Source organism: Anser anser (genome assembly GCF_964211835.1).
Source record: "Anser anser genome assembly, chromosome: 20".
NCBI classification, from domain to species: Eukaryota; Metazoa; Chordata; class Aves; order Anseriformes; family Anatidae; genus Anser; species Anser anser.
Window position 1 is genome coordinate 7,071,865 of NC_139741.1, and position 21,206 is coordinate 7,093,070.

Sequence of the window (21,206 nt, forward strand, 5' to 3'; positions counted from 1 at the left end):
CCGGCAGGGACGAAGGGTGCTGGGAAGGCACTGGAGCTTTGGCAGCACAGCACCACGGTCCCTCCGTGCCTGAGAAGTGGGGTTATCCCGACCTGCGTAGGGTCCGCAGAGGGAAACTGGGTGTCCCACGTTGCTGTGGGGGCTCCCTCTCCGCCTGGCTCTGACGTCCCCTTCCCGCAGGTTCACCCCAACGCCATCCACATCTGCGCCGTGACGGTGGAGTACGAGACCAAGACGGGGCGGCTGAACAAAGGGGTGGCCACCAACTGGCTCAAAAACAAGGTGCCCAACGAGAACGGGAGCAACTCCCTGGTGCCCATGTACGTCAGGAAGTCCCAGTTCCGCCTGCCCTTCAAGCCCAGCACGCCCGTCATCATGATCGGACCAGGGACTGGCATAGCCCCCTTCATCGGCTTCATCCAGGAGCGGGCCTGGCTCAAACAGCAAGGTGAGCGCCCAGAAACCTCCCCGGGCACGAGCTGCCGCAGGGCAGTGCTCTGCGGGGCTGGCCAGCGCCTCCATCTGCCCAGCAGCTTGTGCTGGCCACACCTCGCTGATGGGTCAAATCTGCGACCACCTCCCCAAATAAGCAGAGTCGGGTCACTTACACTCATTTCTAACGCATGTAGAATTGAATGAGCTTCTCCTCATAAACAGAGGCAGCAGCACGGCTCTGCCAGCCCAGAATCGCAGAATCATCTAGGTTGGAAGAGACTTCCAAGATCACCCAGTCCAACCTCTGCCCTAACACTAACAAGTCCTCCACTAAACCATATCACTAAGCTCCACGTCTAAACGTCTCTTAAAGACCTCCAGGGATGGTGACTCCACCACTTCCCTGGGCAGCCCGTTCCAATGCCTAACAACCCTTTCGGTAAAGAAGTTTTTCCTGGGCGAGCTGGACAGGGGGAGGTTGGGGTGGCAGGACCGGGGTGCTGCTGGGGGCCGGCGGATTAATGCATGCCCTGTGACCCCGCAGGCAAGGAGGTGGGCGAGACGGTGCTGTACTATGGCTGCCGCCGCGAGCGCGAGGACTACCTGTACCGCGAGGAGCTGGCCCGCTTCCAGCAGGAGGGCGTCCTCACCCAGCTCAACGTCGCCTTCTCCAGGGACCAGGCTGAGAAGGTACTGCTCCTGCCCGCCCCCCCGGCTGCTCGCCCTGCCCAGCTCATGGTGCTAGGGGGAAAATAAGGCTGGAATCACGCAGCCTGCTGTCAGGGAACGGCCGTGGCAGTCACGGGAACCCCCAGCTCCTGCTGCCTCGTGGGGCTGCGTGGGGTGGGTGAGCTGTGGGCATGGGCATGGGCTTGGCTTCCCTCCCTCGCCCCAGCCTGTGACACCGCTTGGGGGTATGGGGGCTCTGCCCCTCTCACCTTCCCCCTGCTTGTTTTCTGCCAGGTTTACGTTCAGCACTTACTAAAGAAGAACAAGGAGAACATCTGGAAGCTGGTGAATGACGGAAATGCTCACATCTATGTGTGTGGGTAAGCCAAGGGGCAGGGAAAGGACTTTGGGAAAATGTTCCTGTTTTTTGGAAAACGGGCATGACTCAGCTTACCCACTGCTGTGTTACAAGTCCTGGGAGGGCTGTGTCATCCTTGTTCTAGGGGATGGTGAGCAGCCAGCTTAAACGTGCTGGGCTGAGCAAACCCTCCCCCTCTGGGTGTTCAGAGACAACCAGGGCTTGGTGGCTCCGTGTCACCACCTCGCTCACGGTCTTCTCCTTTCCAGGGATGCCCGCAACATGGCCCGGGACGTACAGAACACTTTCTACGAGATCGTGGCTGAGTATGGGAACATGAGCCAGTCCCAGGCCACGGACTATGTAAAGAAACTGATGACTAAGGGCCGCTACTCTTTGGATGTCTGGAGCTAAGAGCGGGGCTGGTGGGGCCAGGGAGGGAACGGGTCCCCAGGAGTGGGCCTGTGGGAGGCAGAAGGTGCCTGCCCGCCCGCTGCTCCTGTGGGCGACTGCCTCGTCCCCAGCCTACAGCGACCCCAGGGTCACCCCCAGCCCCTCCTGGGCTGCAGCCGTCTCCAGGGCAGGCTGCGTGCCCCAGGGGGTGGAAGGGGTTGAGAGGGGCAGGGGGGTGGCTGGGGCTTCGTCCCCGGCGTTCGCCTTGGGGTTGGTGACAGCCGACGCCGGCAGGAGGGACAGGTGGCACCGGGGGAGCTCTGGGCTCCTTCCCGCACACAAGGTGCTGCCTTATTCCCGGAGCTACCACCCACCCTCGTGCCAGGCAGGCTGGGGATGGCAGAGGGTGGAGGAGCCGGGCAGCCCCCCCCCGTGCTGTGGGTTTGGCGGGAGGGCACGGTGTGGGGCAGCGACCCGCTCTCGCCTCCCTCCCACCCTGTTTGGCCACCTCTAGGACTGGAGCCGCGGGGCTGGCAGCCGGCTTCGGGCGCAGAGCTGCCCCGTGCCATCACCAAACGCCAGCAGGCGGCTGCTCTGAGGAAAAGGCAGAGCCAGCACCCAGCCGGGACCCCGCAGGCACCCCTCTCCTTCCCCTGCTGCCCTCCTCTGCTCCAGGGAAGGGGCGGCTCCTGTCCCCTCTGGAAGAGACCTGCTCTGGGGTCACGGCTGCTGGGGCCCTGCTGGCTCCCTTGGGTCCTGCAGCCGCTGGCTCCCCTGTGCCCAGCCCCTCCGTCATGCTGTATACGCTCATTTTTTTTAAATACTATTTTTATTTTAACATCTTTGTGATTTAATCGTGGAAAAAAAAAAAAAGAACTTTCAGGCTTTCCAATGACTGTAAATTATTTAAATATACTTGCCCTTGGAATAAAAACACTGTTTCTGTAGTTTGCTCCCTGCCCTCCCACGCGCCCCCTGCTCAGCCAAAGGCGGCAGGCAGGCAGGAGCAGCAGCTGCGGCCTCGCAGCCTTCCCTGCGTGGAGGGGACCCAGGGAAGAGGCGGCAGCTGTGGGATTGGGCTGGCAGGAGGCTTGGGGCAGCTCCTCCCCAAGGTGCCAAGCCCAGGCAGGGAGGTGAGGACAGCAGCGGTGCACAGCGGGCAGGCGGCTCGGGACCGAGACACAGCTGCACTGGAACTGCTCTTTGGTTTCCTACGTTTCAGGAGTTCCCTGCGGTAGTACCGGGCTTCAGGGACACTGAATCCTGCCTGGGGTGTCCCTGCTCTGCTTGTTCTGCGGCCGCAGCCGGTGGCACGGGGCTGTGTGTGTACCGGGGGGGGCTGTGGGAGGGCGCTGGCAGCTCCCAGCCCTGCTCTGCTCAGCCCTCCCCTCCCCAGCGCACCCAGCTGGGAAGCTCTGCGCCCCAGGCTGGCCTGGGGGCAGCTGGGGATGGTTTTCTTCCCTCCCCACCACCTTCCTTCAGCCCACAGCCAGCCTGGCCCTAAGTGCAGAGCAGAGCCTGCGAACTGTGCCACGACCCCAGCAAACCGAGGCAGCGCCTTCCCTTTATTATTTTTGCGCATGCATCCTCCAGCGATGCGAGCCCAGGGTGCTGGCCGCACAGCTCCAGAGCGAAGCCTGGGGCAGGCTCGGGGTGCTCCCACCCCTCCCCTGCGCCCCAGTTCCTCCAGCTCAGCACCCCCTGCAGCGAGGAGGAACCGGGGGCAGCCCATGCTGGAAACCAGGGTGCCTGCACGGCCCCGGCCTCCCCTGAAAGCCCAGGGGGCTGCCGGGGCAGCGGCTGCTCCCTGCTGGCCTCTGCCTCCAGCACCAGGAGCTGCCCCGGCCGCAGGGCTGGGGACAAGGTGAGCCTTCAGCACCAGGCACCCGTCAGCCTCACGCCCGGCCTCGTCCCAAGGGTGCTGATGCAAGCTGGGTGCCCCAGGCTGCTCCCTGCCCGCAGCAGGGCGAGGAGGAGTCGGGCTCTGCCCCAGAACCATCCCCGCAAATGTCTTCAGGGCACAGAGGAGGGGAGCGGCTGTCCCGGGCCCCCTGCTCCACGGAACGGGGAGAGACACCCGAGTCCGGACGGCATCGAGGCAAGGAGACGGGAACGGAGGACGGAGCCAGTGGGGAGAAACAAGTCCTGGCCCCCACAGCGCCCCTCTTCAGTCCCGCTTGGTGTCTTTGTTCTGGTTCTGAAACTTCTGGTGGACAACGCGGAGCGTGGTGAAGAAGTTTCCCAGGAAGAGGATGAAGAAGGGGAGGCCGCACATGAGGACCTGCGGGAGGCGCGGGTCAGCGGAGGGACGTGCCCGGCACAGACGCCCCCTCCCCGGGCAGCGGCCCGGAGCCCCCCTTACCTGCCACTCCTTGCACTCCGGGTGCTGGATCATCCGGAAGAGAGTGACGGCGTTGTACAGCTGCCAGAACTGCAGAGACAGGAGGCTTAGGGCTTTTCAAAGGCTCGGCCCTGTGCTGCTGCTCATCCCGACACTCCCCCAGGCACAAACCTTGCAGGAGGCCAGCCTGCCCCGGCACGGCACTGGCACCGCAGCACTCATCCCCCCGGGGACCCAGCGGGGACGTTTCCCCCTTCCTTGCCACCTTCTGGAGCCCAGCAGCCTGCAGCAAGCCCCCCACCAGCCTACTGCTTTCGGCCATCGGCCTGACCGATTTAAGGAGGAATTGGACCTTGGGCAGCAGCTCGAGAGCTGACGTTCAGAAGGGTTCGGGGAGGGTTGGCAGAGCCAGCCCCTCTGCTGTACTTTGCACATCGCTCGAGCACTTGGCACTGCTGCCCCATCTTGCTAGCCAAGCTGCGGAGGTGGTGCTTTGGTGGAAAAAGGAAAAGGCTCGGCCTCCGGCCTCCGTAGGGCACAGCGGGAACGCGCTACGACTCAGTCACCCCTGAGGCTCTGGCCTCCTGCAGGTCCCCACGAGGATCGGTGCCCACTCACCTGCCCAAAGAAGAGGAAGGGGAGCAGGAACGTGAGGCCTCTCCACATCCAGGACTGGAAGCCCTCTGCAGAGGATGAAGGTTTGCTGAGAACACGCTCCTTAGGGGGCCGGATGGAGCCAAGCTCCTGAGGTCAGGGGCAGGGAAGTTCAGTGGCCATGTTCCTCACTGAGGTCCTGAAGGCTCATGCAGCCTCCCCAAGGGCAATTGTGCGTGCAGGGAGGACTCAGGCAGGTTTTCCTAGCCTTGGGGTCTAGTGGAACCTCTGGAGGAAGCTCCTTGCGTGGGACTACCCTCACAGCGAGCTCCCTGGGCTGCACAGGCCGCTGTCTAGATTGCTTCTAACAGGAACCACAGCTCCCCCTGCCTAGCACCAGTTGTACTGGGAGGGAGGCTGCCAGAAGCTGTGGGCCCAGGAGCAGAGGTGACAGCAGGTCTGGGACAACCAGTAAGGGCAATCCTGGCTTACCCACGGTGAGATCCATGTTGTGCCTCTCGCCCAGCGCTCGGAGCCGGTACAAGCACCCGCTCTGGTAGTAGTACTGGAGGAACTGCACAAAGCCTGCAAGGAGAGGGCAGGTGAGGGCAGGAGGCACCGGCTTGTGGCACTCAGCCACATCGTCCCTGCTCTGAGACCTTCCTCGCCCCGGGGAGGCAGGAGAAAAGCCAAGGGAAAACCCAGGTGAGCTGAGAGCTGTGAGCAACCGCAGCCAGTTCTCCGCGTGTCAAGAACCCAGCAGGCACAGCAGCACTTACTCTGGTACATGGAGAAGGAGAGGAACTGGTTCCTGAACATCTGGTACATGAGCCCGTCCGGCCTGGGGAGAGAGGATGCTGGCTGGGGTGTGCGGGGCTGCGAGGAGACGCCTTCAGCCCTGCCTGCCCCACGGCTGCGGTAACGGCACCGCTGCCACCAAAACGGGGGGCTCCCCAGCTCAGGTACCCCAGCGCAGCTCCCCCGCGTTAGTGCCTTGTTGAACAGTGTTTGCAGCAAGTCAGTGCAACAGCGCCCGGCTTGGGGAGCCAGCAGTGGGGAGGCCGCTGGTGCAGGGGTCAGGAAAACACTGCAGCAGCCCTTGGACAAGGATTGCAACACTTCGGGGTCACGTTTCCCAACCCGGAGCCCGGAGCAGTGCTGCCTGCCCTGCTACGTGCTGGTGGCTGCTGCTCTTTGGAGTGCTTGGGCCTGGTGAGGACCGCGTGGAGCTGCCCGTTAGACCACGATGTCCGTGGAGCAGGAATACAGCCACGGGTCAGGGCACGGAGGGTAAAGGCCCCGTCACCAGGCAGGCTGCAGTCCGAACCCCCAGGAGCCAGGAGGACGCAGGCTTACCAAGTCAGCATGACGCCCGACAGGAACGTGGAGACGTAGTGGTGGAAAACCCACCAGCCCTTGATTCTGGAAGGCAGACACAGGCGAGGGGTCAGGAGCCAAGATCCAAGCACAGCCCAGGAAAGCAGAGCCAGCCACGTGCCAGCCACCCTCTGTCTCCCAGGGCAAGGCGAGGAGCAGGGGTGGCCACAAGATGGCCGCATACAGAGCAGGGACCCAGCGCCTCTGGTCCAGGTGGCACTCGGGGGCTGCTCCGGCTTCCCCACCACCTCCACACGGTGAGTTCATCCCTCCCACGCCAGCAACTGCCTCCTAAAGCCAGCTCGTGCGGCTAATTACCGGGGTTTGCTACACACCCTGAGTAGGAGGCATCAGCTGCTCCCTTGGGAAGCGCGGAGCTGCGCCGTGGCCCCATGGGGGGGGGACCAAGTGCCTGCACGCCCCTCTCCCGGCTGCCCTCCCCGAGCCCCGAGGGACTCACTTGGATCCGTTGTTGATCAGGATGCTCTCCCGGATGGTGAGGGTGCAGTAGTACCACACCAGGAGGAAGTTGAAGACGGCGTCTGTCACCCTGGGGTGAAGCAAAGCGGGGGTGAAAGGGCAGCAGCGGGGCTCAGGGACCGAGCAGCGACGGCTGCAGGACGCCCACCCACGCCCAGCACCTTACGGACAGCACCTTACAGACTCACCTGGAGTTGAGGAGGAAGCGACAGGAGAAGGACACGATGAGCAAGATGATGGTGAGGTAGAGCTTGAACTTCTCGTACTCATCTTTGTAGGCAAACCTGCGGGGAAGCACAAGGTTGGAGCAAGGTGGCTGCTGCCAGTCTGCGTCCTCCCGTCCTGCCTGGCCGGGCAAAAATGCCGCTCTGCTGGGAACCTCTCGGAGGCGCGAAGGGAAAACCCTGTCCCCTGGGCACTTCTGAGAGAGCAAACCATGCTGCATTCATGCTGGTGAGCAGGGGGAGCTCCCAGGGGAGCCGAGCAGATCGGTGTCCGTTCAGCATTTCTCGGGGAGCTGATGGAACTGGATGGGGTCAGGGCTCTCTGCTCAGTGCCTCCCTGCATGTGGGGGCTGAGGGCCAAGCCCGGTTTTTCCCCAGGGGAAGAGGAGGGGGCTCGCCACAACTCTGTCCCTCCTGGAAGTCCCTGACGTGGAGGAAACTCAGGCACAGCGTTGGTGGCAGATCCGAACGGTCCGTCCCAGCCCGGCCACGGGAGCTAAGGCAGGGCCAAGGGCTGGTTCTGGGAAGGGAGGAACTGAACAGAGCAGGGACGGAATCTGCACGAGGTGGGTCAAGGCAGCCACGTGCCCGGGGGAAGATTTATTGCTTCCTTGTGACACAAGGGGCTCCCAAACCCCCCCCCCGAAGCACACGCCCACCGCGGCACGCGGGCCGTACTTAGCCTGCTTGCTGAGCAGCGTGACGTTCACGTTCCCGAGCACCAGACTCAGGTACAACCTGGCGAGAGAGCAGAGGCGTGCGGTGGGCGCCCGCCCAGGGCTGGCCGGCTGCCCGGCCGTCCCGTGGCGTGGCCGTCACCTCCCCGACCCCGTCCCGTGCGCGGTGACACCGGGGAAGGGGCGCACGGATGTTTTCCACCGAGCGCTGCCAGGAGGCGTGCGTGGTGCTGGCATCCCGCCCCGAGGGTGGCAGGGGGGCGGCCAAGGCCAGAGCCACCCCCTCCGTCGGCACCCAGCGGGGCGCTGGCCAGGGGCTCAAGGGCAGGGGAAGGTGGTGGCGGGGCCCGGGGAGGCCGGGGCTGGCTCTGTCCCAGGCACCCTGGGGCAGCGAGGCAGGGTGGCAGCGGGCAAGGGCAGGGCGACAGCAGGGTCGTGCCTCGCGGCGTTACAGCTGCTGGGGGCTTGTGCTGCACATCCAAGGTTTTTGTCCTCCCCAGAGGGGCACTAAGGTTTCCTCCAGGGGTGGAGGTGAAGGATCTGGCCCTGGCGACAGCTTCCAAGGGCACCGGCCACCTTCCAGCCCTCTGCCTCCCCAGCAGCTCCTCTGGCAGGGAGAGGATCGGCCGCGGGAGGACCCTGGCACCCGCAGACCCCGGCTGTCCCGAGTCCCTCTGGCAAAGGGACCACGAGGTGCCTCTTACCCGTTCTTCTTTGGCAGATAGGCCTCCATCTCAAAGAAGACGTTCTGCCTCTCTTTGATTAGGCTCTGGGTCTCCTGGATGGACTCCTGCTGTTCGGGACTCACGTGGGCCTTGCATCTGGGGAGGAAACACAGGCGCTGTGGCATCAGGGTAGCCTCGGTCACAGCCCAGCACGGGCTGGTGTGATGCGAGGCTGTGTCTCGGACAAGGACACCCCAAGGACGGGAAGGACAAACGGGAGGGGAGTCTGCACCTCCAGCTGCTGGGAGAGCTCCTGCGGGGCAGGCCAGGGGGTTGCTGGAGGGAAGGGAGCAGGGATGAAAGGGAAGGGGCAGCAGCTCTTCCCAGCTCTTCCCACCGCCAAGCAGGCAGCTCAAGCTCCCAACTGCAGCCAAGGCACATCTGGGGAAGGGAAAGCCGAGGAAAACCTGCCTGCGTACAGCCAGACCTCAACAGCCCTTTTTAACGTTTGCACTGGGGAGAGCCGGGAGCGCATGCAGTAGCCCCGTCCTCGTGGCTCTCTCCTCCCCGGCTGCCGCAGGACGCCAGCTTACTTTTTGAGGGACAAGGACAGCTCCTTCAGCCGCTTCTTCTGCCGTGCGATGGAGCTGGAGATCCCATCCTGCAGCTTGGTTAGCTCCTCGAGTTTCTGCTTGTACAGCTTGTGATTATCCTGGGCATGAGAGAGAGAGCAGCACGCTCCAGCTACCTGCTCTAGGAGGGCGCAGGGTGCCTGACGCCCTCCCATTCCGCTCAGCTGGCACCTCAGGAAGACCCCAGAGAAACCGGGCAGGCTTTGCCCACCTGCCCCCTGCTCCCCCGGCCCCGCGGCCCAACGAGGAATCGGGGTGAGACCGGAGCAGCAGCGCAGAAGGCTCAGGAGTTATTTTAGCAGAACCCCCTGACCGCAGCCAAGGGGCTGCGACTCAAACGCTACCGTGGGGGCACAGAGGTGGCTTCGCTGCTGCTGTCACCCTGGGTGCCCGTGGTTTGGGCTAGGCCCCCCAGTCCTGCCCTGGGATGCTGGAGGGAGCCCCTGCGCCAGGAGGGCTCACGGCGGGGCCGGCTGCACGGCCCCACGTGCCACCGTAACCCAACGGCACCTGGGTAACGCTAGATGCCATTCTTCTGCTATATTTAGACAGGAAAGGAGAGACCGCGCTGTGTCAATGCTCCTTGTCCCAGTCAGCTGAAAAACAACCTTAACTCGACCGGGGGCAGCCCCAGCGCCGCCACCTCCAAAGAATTAAATGCTGCTCGCGACAACCCTTGGACTAGACCTTGGTGTAGACGTGTTTCAGGCCCTGCGGTTCTTATCGAGCAGTTTATCAGCAGCTGTCAAAGCTGTTCCCAGCAGGGGAAGGTGAAACAGAGGAGGGAAACACCTCGGTCTCCCGCCTGGGACGAGCAGCGCGGCCGCAGCAGGGGGGAGCAGATCCCAGATGCTCCCCGCTCCCCCAGCAGTGATTTATGTCCCGGCAGGACGTTTGTGCTCCACAAACACCCTTCCCTGCTCCTGCTGCTCTCAGTTAGCTGGGACCAAGTGCCGTGCGTGACACCCGCTCCTAAAGAGGTGCCGGCCTGGGTCCTGCTGCTCTGCACCACACCGGGACCACCGCGCTCCGAGGGGGTCTGACGGAGAGCCGTGCTGGGGCGGGGGGGCTCGGGGCCGCAGGACAGAGCTGTCACGTCCCCAGGGCCAGCCTGGGGCCAGCCGCTCCATCCCCACAGCCCCTGTGGAGCAAGAGCGGGGGTTTCTCAAAGCCTCCCTTGCCCCAGATCTGGGCACAGCCGCAGCGCGCCTGCAACAGCCGGGGGGAAGGAGGGGAAAAGGGAACCGGGGCCGCTGGGGCCGGCGGGGGGCCGAGCAGGAGGTGCCTCCCCCTGCCTCCCCCTGGCCTCCCCCTGCCCAGCCTCTCCCGGAGGCAGAGCTCAGCCTCTCCCCGGGAGGTTTCGCGGAGCAGACGGGAACGGAGCCACCCGGGGGTGCCGGGGAGGGGGATCCTGAGCCCTTAGGGCAAAAGGGGGGGGCGGCGGGGGAGCCCCGGAGGCTGCGGGGCGGGCGGGGGCTCGGCCCGGAGCCCGGCGGTACCTGGATGCGCTGGTAGCCGTCCTGCAGCTCTTCCCACTCCCGCAGGCAGTCGGCGGCCGAGGCGCCGCCGGCCATGGCGGAGGCAGCGGGGCCGGAGGCCGGCGGGCAAAAGCACCGGAGGCGGAGAGGCACCGAGGCTGCCGGAGGGCCCCCAGGCACCGGGCCCGGCGCTGCCGCCGTCTTCCGGGCACGCCCCGAGCCGGGGGAGGCGGGACCGGCACCGGGGGGGGGGAACCGGGAGGGGGGGGGGGGGCGGGGCGGCGGCGGGGCTGCGCCCGCTACCGGCGGCTCCCGGGGCCCGGCCTCCGCCGAGCCGCCCCCTCTGCTCGGGGGGGTCTCGGTGCCCGCGTGTGGGCGTTTGGGGGCTCTCACCGGGAGCCCCCGGGGGTAACGGGCGGGGGCCGGGCCGCGGAGCCCCCTCCCCAGCAACGCCGGGGGCTGGGGGAGGACGGGGAAGGGCAAGGAGCGGGGCGGGGGGAGCACCGGGGGGGGCTCTAAGGGCCCCCCACGAGCCACGCGGCGATAAATTCTTAGCACGGAGCGCGGGGAGAGCCCGGGAGGGTTTTTGCGGGGGGTCTTTATTTCGTGGTGCCCATGGAAGGAGTCACAGCACGGCCGTCGTGGTCCTGTCGCAGCGCCGGCGCCTCGGAACTGGCTGCCAGGCAAAGCGGGACGCCGGGTTAGGGGGGGTGAGCGGGAAGCGGGGTCCGGGTCTGGGTCCGGTGCCTGCCAGGGTCTGCAAAGACACTTACGGAACGGGGGAGCTCCTGAAACGGGGAGATTCTGCCTTCGTCTCCCTGAGCTGGAACCAGGCGCAGCCAAACCCCAAATCTGCCTTTTCAGAGAGAATGCTAATGACTTCCCCGTAGCTGGGGCAGGAAGCAGGCCCGATAACGTGGTCACAAACCCCCTGGCTTACAAAGGAGACGAGCAGTGCTGAACGGGCCGCATCCTGCAGGCCTCACCTTCCCCAAACCACCACCTTCGGCAATGCAGGCCAGCTCCCCTAATGGCTCCAAAACTTCACCCAGTATAATAAGAGCTAAAGATGAAGGAATTCCGTTACGTTAAGAGCTTTTTCAACTGATTTCCATTAACCTTCTACCTACGGAAGAGATGGTGGTGTGGACAGGGAAGCGTCTTCCCCTGCTGGGTGTTCCCTGGGCTACCTGTCAATAGTTTGGTTCAGAGATGTCTGTGATCGTGGTCCCATAGATTCGGGCCTCCCAGTCTGAAAGCTGTTTCACAAAGCCCCGGTGCGGTCTCATGTTCTCTTTGCATTTCAGAACGTGGTCCCAAGCTTTCTGTAAGCAGAAAGAAAGCAAAGAAGCGTTAGAAATTTGAGCAGAAAATTTATTGTAGTTACGCTAAGCAGCTACATTTGTGAACAAAACAGCTTTGTATTTACTGCTCGTGATAGACTTCGGCAGATAAGACGTCGGCTACCAAAGTAAGGACATAACGGATCCAGATGTGAACTTCAGAGAAGCCTTTCATCTTTATACCCTGCTTTCCTGGCTATGAGGATAGCTCATGCTTCTTTCATTAGCTGGCGTGTTTCTTGTATCGTTTACACCGACAGAGCAGTGCAGTCCTGGATTTTCTGCTCTAAAAAGCCATTTCTTCCACGGGAGATAAGCGAAGCAGTGAAGTGTCAGCTATTTACAGGCAAGAAACAAAGGTTTTCACATTTCTGGATTGGTGTGACCTGATGTGGCAGAGCAGCTATTAAGCTCCAGTTATCCCACCATGTTAATTACAGCCATCTTAATGGTTTGTTAGTTCCGTGTTATCAGCTAGGAACTCTGCTACACAGAGGGCAAATCCACCAGCATTACTCTGCTTTGCTCAGCTACGTCCTGGGGTTTACCCAGTAGTGCTCATCTTCCTGCTTATTCCCCCCAGTCATCAGAGGATTGCTTAAGTGTAATGAGACCAAAGGTCAAAAGATAGTGCTCCATTGGTTTGTTTTTTTCTAATCTCAGCAATTCTGCAGGCTCTGAACCTCGTCTTCCGATATTTGCTCCTCTGCCCATGGTATGTGCGTCTGTAGTTCCCCTGAACCCCGCAGATCTACTCAGATCGATTACCAAGAGACTAAGGGGCCACACGTCCCAAATCTGTGTTTCTTTTGCAACATCTCTGTCTCTGGAAAATTTTCAAAGATCTCTGCCCAGATTGGGTGAAGGATCACCCGGGAATCTGTTGCGCTGCCTTAGTCTGCAAGAAACAAATTTGTCTGCCAGGGCAGTCCCCCAGGAAGGCTTTGCCCAGGCCAGCTGCAGGACACCACGGGGCTCGGCAAAACGCTGAGACCAACCTGTTGATACCAGCTGAGAGAAACTGCAAGGATCAGCTTTGACTTTTGCTCTGCCATCGCAAACATCTCTGGCAGTTTAGCATGCAGGGGAAAACAGCAAGGGAATGGTTATCGATGTGCCGGAGCAATCACACCCAGCATTACTAGCAGAGACCAAATAGTGTCTGCTGCCCAGCTGGCACGCTCAACCTGAAATTACCCTTTGGCACACACCAGTGGTAAGAGATTTCCTCTTATGTTGCAAATGTTTGCACAAAATCAATTAAATGATTAGATACAGACCCAGCTCCAGTGAAGCTTGAATCAATCCTTTCAAGCTCCCAAAGGAGGTCACGCTTTCCAAACAAAGACAAGACTTTTAAGGAGAAACCTTTCGGTTCTCATGGGAAAAAGGCTGCTCTGTGCCAAGCAGGCAGCACGAGCTGGTGCCTACAGCAGCATGGTGCCCGTGCTTTGTACGCAAAGGGATAACGGGCTGGCATCTGGGGAGAGGCTGCCAGTCTCACCACGCCACAGGGTCTTTCTCAGCCTTCATTCCTTATTTTTCATGTGTTATTCAGAGCTCTGGAACAAAATGTACCATCCTTTTCACCTGTGTGTCCCTCCCGGGCTAGTGTTATCCCGTTCCAGATTTCTTTACAGTAGTGTCTGTGGGAGGGGATTGCTTCTGGGGAAATAAAACAAGGTTTCAGAAGTCAATGCTAATGAGCCCAGTGGTAAATCAGAGCTCTGCAAGCACCAGGGTGTCAATGTCCCTGTAACCACCTGGCATTAAGAGATGGGATTAAGTCCGGTAGCTTCCAGATACTCTTTTTCTTAGTTAAGTAGGGAAATACAAGAATATCACCGGTGCCAGGTAAGAGCTCACAGATCCAAAATCGCACCTAAGCCGCCTCCTTAAAGGTCCAAGATACAACTGACATAATAGAATCTCTTGCATTATCAGGTGGATAGTCTGCATGAATGCACAGATAATTTCTTTCTCGTTAACACAGCAATGAGGCTTCAGGAACAGAAATAAACTGCAGACCCAGCCAGTATCTGTGGGAAGAATGACAGTGATGTACCTTCAGGGAAAACTGGTGGGAATGCATAAGATAGGCCATGGTTACTGTGCTGCTCCGGCTTATCCCCAGGCTAGAGAACACCAGCACTGCTCCGAGATCCAGCTGGGCATCTGAGTAAAGAAATGCCAATCACAGATTAGTGATCTGGGAAATCAAACTTCCAATTGTAAAGTCAAGCTCTAATTCAGTGAAAACTGACAGGCAGCCAGCCTGAGAGACAGGAACCGTCATGAACCCTGACAGGAACAGATGGGCACTGCCAGCTTTTGTTTCTGTAACTATTTGCCTTTCTTAAAACCGCACTGAGTTAAAAAGTGGCTTTTTTGAGAACCAGAACCAAATGACAATGATCAGTCAATGTTTCATGACAGATCAGTGTCGCTTTTTTAGCAGGTAACTGTGACGAAAAGTCAGGACCAAGTAGCTGTGGTCAGCATCACATCAGCAACTCAAAACTCTTCCAGGTAGGTAGGTTTAAAGCTAACAACATTTCTGTTGAATGCAAACCTCACTGTTGTCCACTCAAGCTGGAGGAATCGGCTCTCAAACTGGCAGGGACTTGAACTTCAAATCCCTTACCCCTCTGTGGGGATCACTAGTGGGAAGCGCATGCATGGCAGTCAGGGCGCTGTTCTTCTCACGTTGTGGATGCTTTGCAGTGAAAATCTGTAAGGCCAGCAAACTCATTTTCTACAGAAGCCAAGCCCCCTTGGCTGAGGATGCTGTCATTCACTGCTAACCACATCAACTCTGCTACCTATGCCTGAAAAGTTCTATAATTTATTAATAAACCTTTTAATTCTTTCCCTCCCTCTCCAGAGTAGACAGCACAACTTGTTTTTGGAATATCAGCAACTGCGCTCTAGAATTCGTAGGGCAAAGCCTATTCTGCTGTTGCCGAGAGGTTGTTAGGTTGTTTTTTTTTCTTTTTCTTCCAAGCACTCTTCCAGGCTGGGAAAAAGAAATGGGCCAAAATGCAGGACATGTAAGCGGATATCAGCGTTTGGGTTTCAATGCATGCAAGTCATGAAATTCAGTTAGGACTACAGGATTATATCCTCAGCTTTCACTTCCTTGTTTCTTTGTGTCCCGTTGTTATTTTGTACCTTAATTGTAAGTTCTGTGGTGACAGGGTGGTCTTTTTTTCCTGGGTCTGTATGGCACTTAGCACAGCAGGGCCTTGGTCTGTGGCAGATGCTATTTTGTAGGCACAATACAAGATGACGCAGGTGGACACCATCACAGGATGAAGCTGCAGGAACTATGCCTGCCGTGCTGCTGCAGGTACTGAGCTGGTATGTTTTTCTTTGCCCTCTCTGATATAATCAGCTGAAGGCACGTTTATGTTGTCCAACCTGAAAGTTTCCCTAGGCCCTACGGTGAGTCTGCACAGCAAATCCCAAGGGCTAAGAGCGTCTCATGGTAAGTTCTCCAGTGTGTATCACACTCCTGTTTAAATAAAGCTCTGGTGGTTGAAGATTCGGGCTGGTGAGTCAAACAGTTGTATTTAAAAACAAAGGAATAGGGGGGGATCCTGTGAAGCCCTCACAGACATCCTATCCCAAAGCTCTCTCACACCTAGTGGAAAGCTCACTGCTACCCCAGAGTGAGGTGTTCTTTAAAGAGAGTACTCTCTGTCAGGAACATCAGTGTCAGATGCCCTCTAAAATCTCCTTTCTCTGTCAGGCGGGTTACTGAGACAGCTCTGGTATACATTAGGGTGTGGGCTGGCTTGGGAGTAGACTGTGATCTTGAAAGATTACGACCCTCCCGTTTGAGCTTCCTGCTGGAGTCAATTGCAGTCACTCCCATTTAATATCTTAGAGTGAACAAGGGCTCAGGAATTCCAGATCAGGAACAACTCACCTATGAAATGACAAATGGTGGGAAAGGAAGAAAAAAGATTTGCTTCGAGTGAATCAGGAACAGATACATGGAGATATTTGCCTTCTTCTGCAAACCTGTCAAAAGAGCACGCAGCATTACGTGGGCCAACAAAGCAACTATGGGGAAAATTTGGTTGTTGGAGGCAAGCAGATAATTTTGTTCGCTGTTACATGTGTGAGTTTTTCATCATTACCGTTACAATAAGGGATTGTTATGGTAAGACACTGAGGCACACGTAATACAGAACCAGCTTAATTACTGATTTTCCATTCCACATGGTATCAGCATTGCTGCCTTAACTTTATCCTACAGCTTCCTTTATCTGAGAGCTAAATGAAAACAGATGAACTGAAAGCAAGAGTGCCTTCGCAGCATGCATGTTAGCAGTTATGTCAACAGAGCTCCATGATTCACTTCATGTGGTTTTCTGTGACAGCATTCTCCTGCTTCTAGAAGCTCAGAGAACTCAGCTCAGAGAACTAATGGCACAAAACACTGCTGAGACATTTCTGAAATGTGAAAGCACGTCACACAGACGGCATGGGGAGATCACACAGAGTGCAGAGACCTTTGATGTCTTCCTCCAGAACCAGAGGCAGGAGAAATGCCTGCTGGTACACGTGTCCTGAGGTAAGTGACTGGACTTGTTGCTTACTTTGTTTTGGCCAAGACCCTGAGAAATGCCACTGGATTTTTCATTGGGTGAAATGACATTTCCTGCACGGCCTGACTGAGCTGAGCGGTCATGGACAGAAGCAGGTAAGGAACGAAGATGAACAACAACGTGAAACATCGATGATTTAGCTTTTACACTGATGTGTTTGTACGATTTTGCTCGGAAAGCTACTCATTGGTGTAGGTTCTACCTGAAGGACGGTGGCACGTAACAGACTGGTAGTGCCAAGGGCCTCCCAGTCCTCTCACCCAATCCGTCCATGTCACAGTAAATGGCTACAGGAACGCACTGCTGCTATGCAAACTCTTGCTACGCAAGTAGAGATCACAAGATTGAGCGTGAAATAGCACTCAAATCTGTAGTGAAAAAACAGAGTTCCCCTTGGAAGTTTATAGGCACTCGCTGCTGTGATGCTGTGCCACCTCACAGGCACAGCCATCAGTGAGAAGACACCCTGAACAACTTACAGTGCTGCAGGCTGCTCAGAAATATTGACTTGTGCTTTGATCTTCAAATCTTTCTGAATCTGTTGGTCACAGGCCTGCTTGAAATTGCCCATGTACAACTTTGCAGGCAGTATTTCTACAGGGTACAGCTGGAAGTTGTCTAGTTCCTGCAAGGAGAGAAGCCGTGGCTTCAGTTCAGAGCATATTTGCTCTTCTAGTTCCTTAAACAGAAGTCACGTAGAGAAATGAACACACACTTAGTCAGCAGCCCATGACACATTTGAATGTAATGATGCATTCAATCACCCGGACACTCTGAAATATTGAAGTCTTGCTAGATTTAGTGAGAATAATTAACAGAAATGCTTTCATTGTGGCATTGCTTGAAACAAATCCTAACTAAACAGGGGGAAGAATATATTCTTTGCAATGTCTGGAGGAACCACAGCATAACGGGTTCATTTGATGTTTTCCCCGGTTGTTGTTCACAAGGCCAACTGAAGTCATCTGCCACCTGCAGAGCTGCAGGTGCAACGTCGTGGCACAGCACAAGTCCACAGAGATTTCGGCTTTGTGCTGCAGAAAGGCTGAGAACAAAAATATACAAGTAGGCAGCAGTGCTTCTACATCCATAACTGATACTCCGTAATGCTGCATCGGAACAAAACAGCAGCTCAACAACTTAAAGCATCAGAGAACAACAGCTTAAACTGAGCTGAGGAGGTAATTCTGTGTCCAGCTGAATCTGCTAGGGGAGCTTAGCAGTTTGCTGCCCCTCACAGAAGAGCACAGTGAATTCATTTTCTGTGCTGTAGCATCCAACAAGGTTAGCACTGTGTCGTGGGCTGCTTCGTGTGAATCAGATGTGAAGCAGTAGGAACCGCAGACACAAAGGATGTTGCTGTACAGTGCCCTCTAAATCTGCCCTGCTGCAGGTCCTGTTCTAGATGTGAAAATAGGGCAATTGTTTTCCATAAGTTAAATAGATCAGTGTTTGCAGGTGAAACCAAACAATTAGGATACCAGTGTTCCAGTGGATGGCTCTTTTCTTTCTGGGCCTATTGAAGCAACGCTCCAATATTTGCTTTGTGACCCTTCCAGACAAAAAGCTTTATAGACATGAAATACAGCGCTTGATAGTTGCACCTCTGTCTGGAAACATTTACCGTGTAACATCTCAGATAACCTCATATAAAAGAGATTAAAGAGGAGCCTGCCTTATTTCATTGTTTGCTCCTGTTTGTTTAGTTATCTGCACTTGCCAGTAGGCCAGTTTTGGGGTTATCAGAGGAGGCTTCCCTGGTTGTTTCCATGAGCTAGCTTTCACGCAATAGAGGAGTGAAAAAAAAAGACAGTGTGGCTGCAAAAGAATTTGTGGTGACACTCGGGGGAAGAACAGTAATTCAAATTACATTTAATTCCTTTGTTTGAAATTACTCTGATAGCAGGCTTACAGCACCACTTAGCTACTCATTAGCTATCATTAGATGAATAGGAATGCTCGTGTCTTTTACTTGCAAATTGGCCTAGTCTCACCTGAGGCATCCACAGTATCTTCTGAGTCCTCAGAAAATGATAGCAAGCTGAAAACCGCTTGTATCCTCCCCTCAGGACGAGCACGGGATGGCGGGTGAACTGCTGTAAGCTTCTGGCGTGTCGGACGGCAGTTCCTTCCTTGGCATCTAATGAGATCAAAAAGCTCTTTGCTGGGGCAGGTTTAGTGTGCCTCCAACAGCCCTGGGGGTTAAATCTGGCCCTCTGGCACCACCGGCAAACTCCTTTTCATTTCATCTAATGGTCTGTAGGAAGCCTTGTTAAAAGCCAGACTTATTATTTATTTAACTGCTGCTGCAGGTCGGTAACAAGCTGCTGCTCACCTTTAGTCCTGTTCCTCTCCTGTTTTCTTTTGTAGGTCCAGATAAAGTTTTTATTCTCTCCCCATTATTCTTTGGGAAATGCTTGTAATAAGTTCCCATAATAGCAAAGCATTGTTAGTGTAAATCTAGTGATTTTAGTTGTATGGAGACCCTTTCCTATAGCCTGCAAAGGGAAGTGAAAGAGGTGTCTTGAACAAATTCTTCCCAAGCGTTTCAAACACTCTCTCAGTGAAGCAAATCACATGAGAGACGGTTTTGCCCCCTCCTTCTCCCACAGGATCCATCCAGGTTGTCTCTACCTATGCCTGCTTTAGAAACAGATGAGCACAACGGAAACCTGCTTCTGATTCTTCACACCTTCCATGCTAAGGTCTGGTCACCAAGCATTTATGAATGTGCTTGCTTTGTCCGTTCCGCTTATACTCCTTTTTTTCTTAAAAATCAAGGTGTGGGCTAGATGTAGTCTTTGCTAAAACTGTAGTAGCCTTTATAAAGCTAGTTGGAGCCAAACAAACGTAAAGAAGTGGTTCTGCATACAGCAGAACTCCTGGCTAGAGGATGTGTTGCAACTATACATTTCCGTGGTTCACGGAAGACTGAACGATTACAGGGAAAAGTTTCCAGCTTCTCACACTTTTCAGTGAACTCCATTACCTCAGCACCCGCGTTAAAGCTACGTCTTCTTCAATGTGATAATGTGAAGGTTTCGTAACCCTCAGAGAAGGAAATACTCACTCTGTGAACATAAGGAACTTGAGTCAGTGTTTTCAGTCTCTGAAGAACCACTGCTCCCTGAAAGGAAATCGTTGGACAAGCCCAATTTCAGTGAGATGTGAAAAAATAAAAATAATTTAAAAAATCAGTTCCTTACATGCAGCAAGGTCAGAGGGATCAGTCTACAGATAAGAAAGCAGGCCGGCCAGGTAGCTCACAAAAGTAATGAGGAGTGGGAAGAATACCCATCCTGCAGTGAGGTCTTGACTGACATGAGTCACAGGTACCTTTTTCTTTCTCCTCTTCCTCGTCATCAGATAAGTCTAAAGAGCTGGTCTCGCAGTCATACACCACGCAGTATCTGACACATGCAAGCTCCTCTGAGTCCGGCACCAGGTACTTCCCTGTAGGACTCTGACAAAATCACAGAAGAATTCTATCAGGAGCACAGCTCCACGCTTTTCTTGTGGTATCAACACAAGGAGGAGGGTTTGGGGCTACGTCTGCGCTTTATGCTGAAAGACCCAGGTAGAATTCAGAAATCACACAGACTACTCCAGATTGCTTCATCTGCTGCAGTAGTAAAGATGTCAGCACTGTCCTTTGTGAGACAGGCCTGCAATATGTCAGTTCTTGTGCAATATTTTCCTGATACACAGCCTCAGCGTGCCAATCCTTTGGGCTCCTGAAGCCAGCTCTTCTGTGTGACAGAACACATCCCCCCAGCGGCAGAACTGGAACATGGCTGAAGCAGGCAGGGGAGAGGCGAGGACAACTCCCTTGTTTTTTAAGCCCATTTCATGTACTGCTAATTGCTAAATGCAGAGATTATTTACACAAACTGCAATCCTTCCTCACCTGTTCAATCTTGCGTGCTGTAATAATGTGGCTCTCGTTGTACTCGCGCTGAGTACGGGCATCTGAAAAAAAAAAAAAAAGAAGATAACTAAGGCAGGGCAATTGGCTTATTTGATGCTTTTAAGGTAGAATCCTGCTTCTAATTCAGCCAACGGGAATTCAGGCACCAATGTCAGCAAGAGAAAGACTCTGTTTCTTATAAACTGAGACTTTATGCATGGCATAAACCCCAGCACCGATGTGATTCTAAATACGAGCAACACCAAGAGATGCCGACAGCCCCGGAGCTGCCCTGAGCGCCGTGCTGTGCCCTCCAGCACCTCCTGAGGGGGGCACACGGCAGGGACCCCATCCTGCTCCCCATCCGCCCGACTCCCTGCCCAAAAGGTGCAGTGTGAGGCATCACCTGGGGGCTCTGGGCACCCCGAAGGACACCCACGCTTATCAGCAGGCTTTGTGCGATGGCCAACAGCTCTCGTCCGCCTGTCAGCACGGCCACCGCTGGGAGCAGGGGAGGGGGATGGAGGGGGCCAGGGAGCGGGGAGCTGGACGCGGGATGGAGCTGAAGCGGCAGCCAGGATTTGTGCGGGCAGAACGCTTCCCAATTTATGTTTTGTCCTCCCCGCGGGGCCAAGCGCCGCACGCGGCTGCTGTCAGCTCCATGTGAAGGACGAAAGCGGGGCGGTCCCGCCTCACGGCGAGCGTAACGGGGCGGCCGGAGGTCCCCCAAGCAAGGCCTGGGTGATCCGTACGGGTACAGGAGCGCCGCTCCGCGTCCCCCTGAGCCCCGCGCGGCCAGCACAGCTCCCGCCCGTGGGCGTCCTCACCCAGCAGGCTGAGGTAGTTGGGCTCGGCCAGCCTGGGCAGGCGGCGGTGCTGCTGCAGGGCGTTGTACAGCCGGCCGGGCTCGCACAGCACCACCCCCGCCATGGCGCCCCGCGCACCGGGCCGCGCTCCCCCTCGCTCCCTCCCCGTTGCCGTGGCAACGCCGGGCCCCCCCCTCCCCACGGTTGCCAT

The 21,206-nt window shown here is 56.7% G+C and overlaps 3 protein-coding genes across 14 annotated transcripts in view; 1 reads left to right on the plus strand and 2 right to left on the minus strand.

Annotated features, from left to right (window-relative positions):
• The window catches only part of POR (cytochrome p450 oxidoreductase), a 38,174-nt gene extending 35,385 nt beyond the window's left edge, over positions 1–2,789 (plus strand). For all 10 annotated transcript variants that reach the window (XM_083806111.1, XM_083806113.1, XM_083806114.1 and 7 more), the window contains 4 exons: positions 181–448; positions 980–1,125; positions 1,399–1,484; positions 1,732–2,789. In XM_083806111.1, the coding sequence (XP_083662237.1) occupies positions 181–448; positions 980–1,125; positions 1,399–1,484; positions 1,732–1,876 (645 nt within the window). In that variant the 3' untranslated portion in view covers positions 1,877–2,789. The remainder of the gene's footprint in view (positions 1–180; positions 449–979; positions 1,126–1,398; positions 1,485–1,731) is intronic.
• Positions 2,790–3,401: 612 nt separating this feature from the next.
• Positions 3,402–10,555, minus strand: TMEM120A (transmembrane protein 120A). Its single transcript, XM_083806140.1, has 12 exons — positions 10,345–10,555; positions 8,807–8,925; positions 8,253–8,369; positions 7,550–7,609; positions 6,836–6,931; positions 6,628–6,717; positions 6,147–6,212; positions 5,570–5,631; positions 5,283–5,375; positions 4,815–4,879; positions 4,218–4,286; positions 3,402–4,136 (listed from the first exon to the last, which is right to left on the minus strand). Exons 1-12 carry the CDS (start codon positions 10,417–10,419, stop codon positions 4,023–4,025), a joined length of 1,026 nt encoding a protein of 341 aa, XP_083662266.1. The 5' UTR covers positions 10,420–10,555; the 3' UTR covers positions 3,402–4,022.
• Positions 10,556–11,513: 958 nt separating this feature from the next.
• On the minus strand, positions 11,514–21,178 carry STYXL1 (serine/threonine/tyrosine interacting like 1). 3 transcript variants are annotated; one of them, XM_083806159.1, is made up of 7 exons: positions 21,017–21,177; positions 20,190–20,251; positions 19,619–19,745; positions 19,353–19,409; positions 18,277–18,422; positions 13,732–13,841; positions 11,514–11,648 (listed from the first exon to the last, which is right to left on the minus strand). In XM_083806159.1, exons 1-6 carry the CDS (start codon positions 21,117–21,119, stop codon positions 13,791–13,793), a joined length of 546 nt encoding a protein of 181 aa, XP_083662285.1. In that variant the 5' UTR covers positions 21,120–21,177; the 3' UTR covers positions 11,514–11,648; positions 13,732–13,790. The 3 variants fall into 3 exon arrangements, with proteins under 3 accessions (XP_083662285.1, XP_083662286.1, XP_083662284.1); XM_083806160.1 differs by lacking the exon at positions 11,514–11,648 and adding an exon at positions 15,598–15,692 and having other exon boundaries at positions 21,017–21,178; XM_083806158.1 differs by lacking the exons at positions 11,514–11,648; positions 13,732–13,841 and adding an exon at positions 16,917–17,327 and having other exon boundaries at positions 21,017–21,178.
• Between the last annotated feature and the right edge of the window lie 28 nt (positions 21,179–21,206).